The 12,629-nt window shown below is 43.8% G+C and overlaps 1 protein-coding gene and 1 long non-coding RNA gene across 2 annotated transcripts in view; one reads left to right on the top strand and one right to left on the bottom strand.

Annotated features, from left to right (window-relative positions):
* Positions 1-10,237, bottom strand: part of PHLPP1 (PH domain and leucine rich repeat protein phosphatase 1) — a 214,557-nt gene extending 204,320 nt beyond the window's left edge. Inside the window, 1 exon segment of the mRNA XM_045458800.1 lies at positions 8,592-10,237. Coding sequence (XP_045314756.1) covers positions 8,592-10,125 — 1,534 coding nt within the window. The 5' untranslated portion in view covers positions 10,126-10,237.
* On the top strand, positions 10,198-12,138 carry LOC123588236. Its single transcript, XR_006707773.1, has 2 exons — positions 10,198-10,590; positions 11,386-12,138. It is a non-coding gene; the product is annotated as an uncharacterized LOC123588236 (long non-coding RNA).
* Positions 12,139-12,629: the final 491 nt, after the last annotated feature.

The raw sequence follows: 12,629 nt of genomic DNA, 5'->3' as shown, positions 1-12,629 counted from the left end.
GTTGTTTTGGTTTTTTTTATATGAGACAAAAGTAGAACTGAGTATGTGTACCTGAATAAGCTATGCTCTTTTCGTTGTGAGAAGACATCTTTAAAAATTTTGTTGAAATAAAGAATATAACGAACACTGAATCTTTCCAATGAACATATTTAAATGAGAATTTTTCTTCAAAATCTCTTTTTACAATTTTCCCAAATATTTTTTAAAAGTCAATGATTTCTTTTTACAGTTCCATTCTAACAATTTCAATTTCAAAGTACTAGACAAATCACCATTGGGTTTCTGAGTTTCTAGTACTGGAAGTCCTCTCAGCCAACCATCTGTCAACTTTAAAGTTCTATCATTAAATCCCCCAAAGGGTAACATTCTAATTTCCCTCTATGCAATTAAGATATCCAACAGCTCCATTAAAAGCCCCCCATCCTTATGTCTGTCAAAGTGATGGGCAACCTCTCAAAAGCACTGATGACAATGAAATGAAACCAGAAACACCTTGAAGTCACAGAGAAACCACCAAATGTGGTAAGTACACTCCATTTTTCTTAACTTTCATTTTGAATACTAAATATAAGGAGGATCCAAAGATCATAAATTCATAAGCAGGCAGTGCGGTGAGAAAAAGAACAATGGACAGATAATCCAAATCATGAGTGCTATTCCTGATTCTGAGAATGACTTACTTGATCAATGATCTTGGACCAGACATTTAACCTCTACGGACTTGCTTAGGATCTCTGTGGGATCCTAAAGTCTATCATCTAATCAAAATAACAACACAAAAATTCCATTTTCTTTAAGTGCTTTTTCTCCTGAGACTCTAGGCACAAGGAGACAGGCACACACCTCAGCAAAAATTAAAGCTAACAATCCGGTAAGTTTTGTACATCTGAATACCTCAAATACAGAGTTATTGTTACAGTAAACTTGATAAGCTGAATTATGATTATTATTGCTTTATATGCCAACTTAAGAAAAAACTCTAGGGGTGCCTGAGTGGCTCAGTCACTTAAGCATCCAACTTCAGCTTAGGTCATGAGCTCTCCATCTGTGGGTGCTGGGCGCTGACAGCTCGGAGCCTGGATGGAGCCTGCTTCGGAGTCTGTGCCTGCCTCTGCCCCTCCCCCACTTGTGCTCTGTCTCTGTCTGTCTCTCTCTCTCAAAAATAAAACATTAAAAAACAACAACGACAACAACTCTAACTTTTAAAAGGATGTATTTCTTTAAATCATCTCCAGCATGCTGAGGTCTAGGTTGGGAGGTAAGGCTGACGGGGAGAGAGAATGAACCAAACATTACCTATGCTGTCATTTGTCCGAATCTATACCAAAAAGGTGGTCTACTTTGGCTGTCAACCTCAGGCTATCTTGCTTATATGAGGTCCAAGTCGATTCCTTTCTCCCTGACAAAATGCAGGAGATTTGACTCTTTTAAGCCCATGGGCAGGTCTTACAAAACAAAACAACTACAACTTTTAGCCTTCCTAATGGGAAGAAAAGGTTCTCGAATGGAGCCCCTGTACGTTAAGAGTTGAAAAAGATCTTACGCTTACTCCACTCCAACCTCATCATCAGGAAAGCAACACCCAGGATAGGTTAATAAAATGAATACCCAAAGTCAGACCAACTTTCAGACTAATTTCCTTAAACTATACACCTTCTTTTCTCAGAGTGTGAGATAAAACCATATAATTTTTTCCCAAAAGTTATTTTTGAAAAACAAACAAACAAGGATACTTTCACCCGACCCCAGGACACATCAGCCAAACTCAAGAACCATAATGTAGCACCCATTCAAGACGAAGACACCACCATACAAGCTCTCAAGATATACGAATGGGAAAAAGACAGAACTCCTAAGGAATATATGTCTCATCATTGACAAAATAAAAAACCAAACTGGTTCTGTGCATAAAATTTCATTCTTTGGACTACGTGTCAGGAGTGAACGGACTGTAAAAATCAAAGTAATTCTTGAATAGGCAATGAAAACAAGTACAGATCATACTATCACTATATTCAAAAACATGCCTCATATTTGAAAAGAAAGCCCAAATATTCTAACATGTTGTTAACGGAGGGTATATGAAAAGATTCATTCTCTAATTTTTTACCAAATGTATGAGTCGGTAGGAATAGCAAAAAATACAAAACTCTTCCTGCTTGAAAAGAATGCAGGGGAAAAAAAACAAAGTTAAAAAGAAAATCAACCAATTCAAATCATCTCAAACCTCAAAGTTCTAAAAGACTTTTCACTCCTTATTTAAATGGCCTAAAGCAAAATTATTTCAAATTGTGCTCAGTCTTCAACTGAATGCTTTCATATAACTGGAAATGACACTAATTTCATTTGGGAAAGTATATGCCAAAAGTTCTGAATTTTGGGGTTTTTTTGCCAAAATACTGATATTTACAAACTTACAAAATGTGTACAACCTACAAATAGACTTTTCCACTCCTTTTCTAATAGCACCTCGAGTCTCCAAACTCAGAAGCTCCCGGACTTGTACCCGAACAAGATACTTTATCTTTAAACACATTTTACAATGTATTAAGGCAATCTCAAATGTAAAAATACAACAGGGAAACAACTGTTTCAGCAAGAACCTGGCTTTCTTGGAAGGTTATGCTTTGTTTCATTAAACATACTAAAAGGTACACCAGGCGTATGTTACACACGAGGTATACAACAAAACCATTCTACCTCCAAATCAAAGTGTAATAACACTTCAGTAATCCCATAACTGTCATCATGTTGGATTCTAAAGTACGGTATCACTCAACCTAGAGGAGTTGCTATTTCATAGTTAGCCAAATATCCTAACGTTTTTTAATCCAAATATCACTAAAATCTATTCTTTCCAGATCTCTGAGCTTCAAATTTATCAAAATTTCCCAAAGCCTAGAGTTGAAGTCTCATACAAATCAAAACACAACCAGTCACCACAGACTTAGGTTGTAAATACCTAATATGTCTAAAGAATCCACATGGTCAAATTTTTTGTTTTAATTATACTATCTTTAGAAAACCAAAGGTAAGTATAAAAAAGGGTTTGCCCCAGAAGCACAGGGACAGGAGGCCAGATTCAAAGGCCCTCATTACCAGGGCTGCACCAGATGCCTGGGATTAAAGAGGTGGAGTGGGTTTTAGAAGGTGGGATTCTTTTTTTTTTTTTTTTAAAGGCTTCATTTTTCCCAGACATTTTGGTAACTTCTCTTTTTCAAAATGTCAGGCATCTTTTTTAAAGGAAAAAGCTTTTCTCTTGAGCGGCTTCAAGATCTCCTGACTTTCACAGTACAACAATTAAACCCGTCTCCTGTCCAGATAAACTGAATTGTGTTCAACCCTGGCACGTAACAAAATCATTAAATCTAAGATGCCTCATTTGACAGATGTCTCATTAAGTTCATCTCAAAGTTGAGGTAAGACATGCCTTTGAAAAGAAGGGGGAAAAAAAACACCTGTTAACTCTAAGAAAACTCGGGAGAGAGAACTGCTCTCTTAAAATCCACACAGAGCTTCACTCACATGAAAGAGAAGATATTAATAGTATGTGGCACATCTAAAATCTGCTGCCATGGGAGAAATGCCTCCGCGTGTATGTGTGTTTAACGCATCCCTGGGGACCCAAACAGGATGGAAGGCTGAAGAATCAGGGCATGCACCACCAGCTGCTTAACAAAATTCCACAAATTCAATTCAACAAATGTTTAAACTAAAATGCCAAGTATTACACCAGGCTTGGATCATAAAGAATGTCAATGACTGTTATGTTACCAATAAATCAAATGCAGGACTCTTTAAAAAAAAAAAAAAAGAGCAAGAAACCAAAACACTTTACACTTTAAAAAATAATGACCTTGAGGTAACCAATCATTTAAGGTGGTTGATTTAACAATCTTATAGCAACAAAAAGATACAACTTTTAACCCGGAAACCTTACAAACTAACTTACACACATCTCCTCTCCCTGCATTATTTCACCCAGCTCAAAAGACACACATTTTAGAAGTTTCAAAAGCAATAATGAAATTCAGGGAGAAGAGCTTACTCTCTAGCTCTATATAATGTATGAATGATAAAAATAATCATAACAATAGCATAGTAACACCAGAAAAGCACTATCACTAAAGTACCAGTAATTCTATTCTAAAAAGACTTAAGCAAGCCTTTTATGATGTATATTTTCAATACTTTACAAGTAAGGCTATGTTTTAAAGGAACTGAATTGTCACACCTCCACCCTGAAAAGTTATCCACTTTTCAGATGAAGTGTTAATTTTCTAGACCCAATGAAGATTTACTGTTTAACAAATAAGGCATGGTGAGATAAAAAAAAAAAAAAATAAAGTCATTAAGTAAACTTCATTTCCTAGCAACTTAAATGCAAGTATCATTGTTTGCAACCAGAATATTGAAAACACTTTAGTACTCTTTCTGTATTGCCTATTAATTTGCCGGTCTTGGTACTCTGGGTGTTCAAAGGCAGCATGATAAAAAAAATAAGACCATCAATATTTCATAAGGAATACCACTTTGGACTAGAGGATAATATCACCTCATTACCAACAAAAATAGCATATTTTCTGCATGCTTCTAACCAACTGAAAAATTCAAGTGTAAATGAAATTCAGCATCGATTCATGGAAAGTGATATGAATTGCAAAACAGAATAGCCCAGCTCTCTATATACTCAGCTCTGCCAAGGACTGAAAAACCACAAGCAAGAGGCAAACCTCTCTGTGCACGTTTCTCTCTCTGAAAAGAGGATTGACATCGACTCCTCCCTAATAATGTTTTTGAAAGGACAAGTAAGATAATTTATGTGAAAGCCCTTTAAAATTTGTGAAGATGATAAAACCCAACATATTAATAGATGTTCTCAAACCACAGTTACGAAGGAAAAGATAGCATGCAGTTTGTACCAAAAACAACAAATATAAAATGTAAATCTAAAACAACAAAATTAAAGTTAAACCCTTTGTTCTTAAAATTGAAAGGACTGTTCAAGCACACATTGGTGTCACATGTTCATAGCACGTTACTCAATACTGCTGTAATTATAGTAATAAGAGCCTGCTGGTCAATATTACAGCTTAATGCTGAACCACCCCTTCTCAGTTTCCATGCAGGAAACCATGTAAGGTTTGATCTTTCCCAAAAGAGAAAAAGAGAAGAAATATGAGGGGTTAGGAGATTGTTCTGCTGAGCAATCCCAAAAGTCCCATAAAAACATCTTGTCCGAGATTTCACTAGGCACAGTGGGTGTGCTCTCCATTCTGCCAACACCCTTTCCCACTATTGCAATTGGAACTGAAATAGCTAAACCACTAAATCTAAAAGGTGGCAGAACAGAGTCAAAAAATATACAGTTTAACACTGCCCTTGGCCAATCACTCAGACTCCCTGGGGAGTCCAAAACACAAAGCTCATTAATGTTTTGAAGTCCATAACTTACGTCAAGCCACATAAATTTTTAAACTTTTTAACCTAAAATTACTCTCTTCCAAGGAAACTTTAAGATAGTTAACTTTAAGAGGAAATTAAATGTTAACATACTTAAAATACTTAAGACCAGTAACTTCACATACAGCCACTTAAATTTTGTCATATTTTAAATCAGCAACTTAAAGAATGCTTGAAAGATACAATTTTCAAACTAAGTTTTCATTAACAACTCTGTAATTAGATACCACCTTTCGTCCAACACCTTATACCTCATTAAAGACTTCCATTTTACTTTACCCAAATAAGTATTAAATATTCAAAGCAACTGCGAATGCCTTTCAAAGACTTTTAAGAATAACTTGAGTCAAGTTATAAATACTAAAATTCCATTGAAAGGTGACCTTCAAAAGAATGAAAGTTCTCTGTTGAACAAGAACTTCTCAAAAAAAAAAAAAAAAGTAGCTGACTAGATAACTAGATAGCAGATAATGAGTTCAATTTAAATACAGGAAAGTATTCAAAATGCTTCAAAGGCAACTTCCTAATCTATCCTTAACTCCAACTACACACCTAAACAAAAAGACACACAGCAAGAAATTTAAAAGTCATACCTAGAATTATAAAAACAAATGTGGCATGAGACACCTTTATCTAAAATAAACTTTAATTCTCTTTTTCCTAAGGATGAGAAATACTACCAAAATGTAACACGTTCTTGTTGGGTGTCCTACTACATTCATTCGACTGCCAGGGTAATTTCTAGGAATCTCCTCCAGCGAGGCACAAACCCTCATTTGCCTGTGAAGTCCTGACGATGTTCCCATAATAAGTAAGACCACCTTATTACAAGGCCCTTTTGTTCATCAATAACTAAGCTTCCTTGCAAAAGTTCAAGTATCATGAGTGCAATTTAGTTTTGTGGCAAATGCATATCAACAGAGACATTTTATGTATTACCTTGGATTTAAAATAGGCTCAACTGTGTAAAAAACAAACAACCAGACACCTCTATAACAAGCATCTTGCTTCTGGGACACCTGTACACTGGCTTCACATTCAAGGACAGGTTGGATACCGCGTGTGACGCCCCCATTTTATTAGCCATTTTGACAAGCACATACACAGAAGTATATATGTATTTATGTTGTGCACACAGAAATGAAGCAAGTTAAGAAACAACTGCTGCTTTTCATAAACAAAATAGATCAAAATGCCCACACCAGAAATTTGACTTAACCAGAAAGAAAATGTGTCACTTCTAGATTGATAAGCTTAAAAAAAACAAAAACCACTGTATATCAGTCACTTAGAATATTTTAGACACACTTGAAGAGGTAATTAAGGGAATCAAAGATTTAAATTTCGTGACTAGGACACCCAAAACCTTTCCCATAGACATTTATCATGATCAACACAAGGACAAGAGACGCAGAGCTTTTTATGTATAAAATGTTCAATACTGTTTATTCTACATATCCCTTCCTCTCTATATATTTCGTTCCACGTAATTGGTTTGGTGATAAGGGCATTTATCATTCTCCTGTTAGTATTCTCATTCCAAGTGTGATTACCATTTAATGCTTTTGTAAAAATAACAGTATTTTACAAAACACATGAGCTCCAGGAGATAAGGATGCACTTGCTGTTCCTACATTAAAAAAAAAAAAAAAAAAAAATCACTGATTTTCTAGGCCATAAACTTTTAAAGCCATGTCTTTCGGTTGAGATGTTATCTTCAGATGCCACAAATGCTATAATATCATGATATGGTTTTCTTTAGAAGACAAAAATCCATCAGAAATCCACTTGAGTTCTATTAAAACTTCAGTGAAACTTAAAAAGACACCTCACCCGGAATGCTCCTGGTCTTGCATATTTCAGTGTGGGAGTAAAGATTTATTCATGGACTCAACTGCCACTAAGACACCAGTTGGACCAAAAAACATTAAATTAGAAAGAATGGCAACAGATTAATCAAGTTACAAATAGGATTACTTTTCCACCAGCACCTATACACTAGAATTGTAAAGCTGGGAAAGAGTTAACTCTTCTAATTCTATTATGCTAACTTTATTTTAAATAAAATTTCTCATCACTAAGAACATAATTGGAAAGGAAAAGAAAGGAAACATGCAAAGATGCAAACAAATATAAACCTCAAATATAACACCCAGGATGGATAGCTCCCTAATTTGGTATCTGCCAAGTCTTTAATCAAAAGAGAAACATTAGTCACCCCTAGTAAGAATTAGATTTAACACGTCAGTCGTATCTCCAAAAGCTGGAAAAAAAATAAAGAGAAAAGTAAAAAAGTTTTAAGCTGGAACTGAAAAAAAAAAAAAAAAAAGGGAAAGAAAAAGAATCAATGAATGAGGAAGATTTTAGATCACATCTCAAGATATGGTAACCACTTCAAGTATTATTGTGATCCCTGCGGCCAGTCACACAATCATGGTCAGATCTAGCTAGAAAGGCTCTAAGTCAGAAATGAGAAAAAGAAATGACACATCACTTTTGATGGGAGAATCAAACTTGCAGGTGAAACCGAAATAAAGCAAAAAAAAAAGCTCTTGGGAAAAAGTCTCCCGAAGAGGGGTCCTATCTGCCAGCGTGGACTAAGTGGGCAAATAAGCATGACAGCATGACAGCTGAAGCGGATGACGAGAAAGGAGCTCCTAGGAGTCATGCGAGAATGGCAAACGGGGACAACTGCACAAAGAGTCACCTAGAGCATTTCTGTTGCTCATGTCCCCCCCCCCCCCCCGTCCGTATTGTGTGCACGAGACCGTTTACCTGCAATCCCAAACCGCCTCCAACCCAACGTGCCCAGGAGGGGAGGCCTGAAGGAAGTGCCCTCCCTGTTAACATGAAGTCCTATCGCCGTTCTCAGAAGTACCTGCCACCTGTACTTCCTGGTGGCTGTGCCACCTTTTCCACATCGCTTCCCAACCTCTGAGCCCTCAAGACTGACGGCAAGTCTCGGGTGTTAAAACTGCTCGATACACTACTACACAGATGGTCCGTGAAAGCTGTAAAGAAGCAACAAAGACTCCCGAGGACCCGCGTTTACTCCTGGTTGGCACTCAACTCCTCGGGATCTGGAAGTGTTTACAGCCCGCACGTCAAAACACAGGTGATTCCCTTACCTGTATAGAAGCGGATGAGGCAGCCAATCTCCGAGTCCATGCCTTCCTCCTGCACCCTCCACAACTCCCCAAATCCCAGTTGGAAGAGGTAGTCATTTTGGATCTGCAACGGCTTCTCGTCCGCCTCCAGGCGCCGGGTGGTCTCTCCGTGGAGCTGCACGTACAGGGTGGGCGGCGGAGGCGCTTTCTCCGGGGCCGCCCCGTTCCCACCCGGGGTCGACTGGGGGCGGCCGAGGGCGGAGGCTGCAGCCGCCTTTTCCTCCCTCGGCCGGTCCCGGGCGGCCCCTCCCGGGCCATCGGCCGCCCTCGGCGCTTTCGGCTGCAGCGGAGGCGGAGAGGCCGTCGGGGAAGGCGGCCGGCCGCCCGCTCCGGGCCGGGACGGCGCAGAGCGGCCGGGCAGGCGGGGCTGGCCCGGAGCCCCCGACGGGGTCGGATCAGCCTCGAGCTCCTCGGACGACGACGACGAGCCGCTGCCGCTGCTGTAGGGGTCCAGCCGGTCGGACACGCTCTCGGCGCTGGGGCTCAGGCTGAAGCTCTCCGTGTCGGAGGTCGGGCCCGCGGCTGCGCCGTCCAGGGACTGCGGGGCGCCCGGCTCCCCCGGGCTGGAGTCAGACGGCGCGGGGCTGGCGCGGGAGGAACGGCGTGCCCACCCGCCCGGGCCGCCCCGCAGCTGCAGGTCCGCGGGAGGCGCGCGCGGCGGGCCCCCGACGGCAGCCAGCCCGCTCCTCCCCGGCGTCGGCCCAAAGTCCCGGGGTTCGGCAGGCGCGAGCCGGGGGCCGACGTCGGGGAGCCGCTCCGCGCCGGCCGCGGGTCCGGGCCCCTTGCCTAGCACCTTCACCACGCCGCCGCCTTTGTGGCCCACCTGCAGCAGGCGGGCGGCCACCTCGCCGGCCGTGGTGTCCAGCGTGCAGAGCACCGGGCGCAGGTAGGTCGAGGCCAGGTGGCGGTCGAAGACATGCACGCAGCCCCGCTGGAGCTGGTGCCTCACCCAGTCCCGGTCCGACGGCTGCAGCTGCAGCATCTGCCGGTGCTTCAGGAGCAGCGTCTTCCTGTCCAGGCTCCGGGTGCACAGGGACGCCGAGGCCGAACAGGAGGCAGAGAGGCCGGCGGCGCCGGGGCAGTGCGAGGCGGCAGCGGCCGCCGACGACGACGACGAGGAGGACGACGAGGCGGCGGCGGCCGCGGACAGATTCCTCTTCAGCCGCCCTCTCCTCAGCAGGAGGGAGTTGGCGCCGCTGCCGGCCCCGGGCACCGGGGCAGCCCCGCCGGCGGTGGGCTGGGGCGCGCCGCGCCGCCGCCGGCGACCCGTGCCTCCCGCCCGGCCCGGCGGTGGCCCCGGCTGCGCCTCGCCGGGGGCCTCTTCCCGCGCCCCGCGGGTCGGGGCTGCCGAGGTCTGCGCGGGCTCCGGGCTCCGGCCGCCCCCGGCCGCTGCCGCCAGAGCCGCCAAAGCCGCCGCCGCCGCGGGAGCCGGAGCTCGGTCCTCCCTGCTGGTCTCTGGGAGTCGCTGCGCCGTAGCCGCGGCGGCGGGCTCCATTGCAGTGGGGCTTCGCGCTTCCCCCCCAGCTCCGGAGGCAGCGGGAGGAGAGGGAGGCGATGAGGCGAAGGTGGGAGACGGCGGCGCGGGGAGAAGGGAGAAGCCAATGGCGTTCCGCGCGGCCGTTCCAGGGGATTATGTGGCAATTCGGAGCATTCCGTCGGTGTCTCGGTGTTCCATTCCGCGCGCCCGCCCGCCTAGCCGCCACCGCCCCCCCACACACGCCCTCCCCGCCCGGGTCGCGGGCTCTGGAGCGCAGGCCCCGCCCGCTCCCCCCACTTTGCCGGGGCGAACCAGCCGCGTAGCTGGGCTCATTGAATATTAATCACGCGCCGGGAGCGGGAAGGCGGGCGGCGGGCAGGGCGGGAGCTCCACAAGGGCCTCATGAATATGCATCATTAGCATGACGGCATTCCTGGGAGAAGTGGAGAGAGCTGGAGGACGGCGGAGAGGCGGGGCTTCAGGGTAAACAAACGTGACGCGTGCGTACGAGGGCGGGGCGGGGGCGGGGGCAGTATCCCGGGAGGTGCCTGCGATGCCTGGGAGAGGGGCCGGGTGGGGAGACAGAGAGAGAGAGAGAGAGAGAGAGAGGACACACACACACACACACACACACACACACACACACACACACACACACACACACACACACACACACACACACACACACACACACACACACACACACACACACACACACACACACACACACACACACACACACACACACACACACACACACACACACACACACACACACACACACACACACACACACGCGCGCTGCACTTTGGGAGTTGTAGTTCCAGTGCTGGAACGAACATGCCGAAGGAAACAGGGCGAACCACAGGCCCCAGAGTTCCTTATTTTATGCCCCTCCTTCAGCCAGCCGCCGGCTATGGGCAGTGGGTATTGTGCCCTCTGCTGTTAAACTCTGTGCCCGGGAATGTTCTTGTTCATTAATTTGTGCCCAACCCGCCCATTCCCGCTCCCCAGAAGACTTTCGTTTTCCCTGCTAATTTAAAGTGAGGGCTTTGAGGGACGCTAACCGGTACGAAGGTCCCAGTTCCTTGGTTCTCACCTCCACCCATTGTATGAGATGCAAAAACACGCCCACAGCACCACAGGATAACTGGCCATGAAAGTGGCCAACCTCACTTTCCCCACTTTTTCAAGTCCAGGGGAAGACAAAGTCCAATGGGCAATTGTTGAATACGCGTTTTCGAAATCGTGCAACCTGGAGCCTATCCTCTTCCACAGCCGTATGCGGGAAGGAAAAGGCAATGGGCTGCTGTCTTGTTTTTTCCCATTGACCTTAAAGTTTGAAGTAACTTAACGACAACGCAAAGCAGTGGAAAGTAGAAGAAATGGACTGGAGACGTGGGATATGAGATCGGTCCTGTGTGTTCCCTCTTACGTCTTACCTTGGTTTTTCTTAAAACATTAAGAAGAAGAAAAAAAAAAAACGTTTTCTGCTCCTACAATGTTTAGTTGTGGTCTGAAAAGTTGCATTTTCTCATCGATTTAAACAATATTGTAGGCTAGACTAGAACAGGTTGCTATTCAAAAGAATTTAGTAAACATTTGTAATTGAATTACCATTCCCCCAGATTTATTTTTATAAATTTTCACATGTGAGACTTGTCAACTGCCTCTATCCAGGGCCTCCCTTAACTTCAATAAGGTTAGTAAACCTGGTGGGACATTAGGGGGTGGGGGCAAACAAGCAAGGAGAGAAAAGAGAGAGATCAGGGGCACCTGTCTGGGTCAGTCAAGGGAGCATGAGACTCTTGATCTCTGGGCTGTGAGTTTGAGCCCCATCTTGGGTATAGAGATTATTTAAAAATTAAAAAAAAAAATCTTTAAAAAAAAATCAGCTGGAACTTGTCGCTGAAATAATAGAAATTGGTAAGGGCAAGTTAAAGCCATACTTAGGTTATCTACACTGTTTCACTGAAGAGGAATGGAGGAAGCTACCAGTATGAAAATAAATATTTCTCTTGATGCTGGAAAGTCTTGAGAATGATTTTCTATATCTTTCTTTTGAAGTCTTACCCCCTGGCCTCATGAAACTAATTTTTATTGCATTTCATTTCAATCAACAGAACCATGTTCCATGTTTTTAAAAATAGGGGGAATGCACATTCTCCCAAAAGAGATAAGATAGTCATGTCAATTAATTTAATAAAAACTATAAACATATTATATACTAGTCACTGTTAAGCAGCCAAAAAAATCAGACACTGCCCTTGCCTTCACAGAGCATATAGATTACAAAGACAGTCAACAAGTGAGAGCGATCTAGAAAAGGGAAAAATACAAGGTGCCATGGGAAAAGACAAAAAATACAACAAGGGGAACTGACCTTGTCCAGGAAGTCAGACAAAGAGACTACCATTGGATGAATTTTTTTGTAACGAGACTGGGTACTTGCTGAAGGATCTGTCTCTGAAAGAAAGCAAAGAGGCAGACAAAAGGTAATGATACTGAAGATAAATTTCAAC

This window comes from Leopardus geoffroyi, chromosome D3 (assembly GCF_018350155.1).
Source record: "Leopardus geoffroyi isolate Oge1 chromosome D3, O.geoffroyi_Oge1_pat1.0, whole genome shotgun sequence".
Taxonomy (NCBI): domain Eukaryota; kingdom Metazoa; phylum Chordata; class Mammalia; order Carnivora; family Felidae; genus Leopardus; species Leopardus geoffroyi.
The sequence above is the reverse complement of the archived record's forward strand: the minus strand, read 5'-3'. Positions and strand labels throughout refer to the sequence as shown.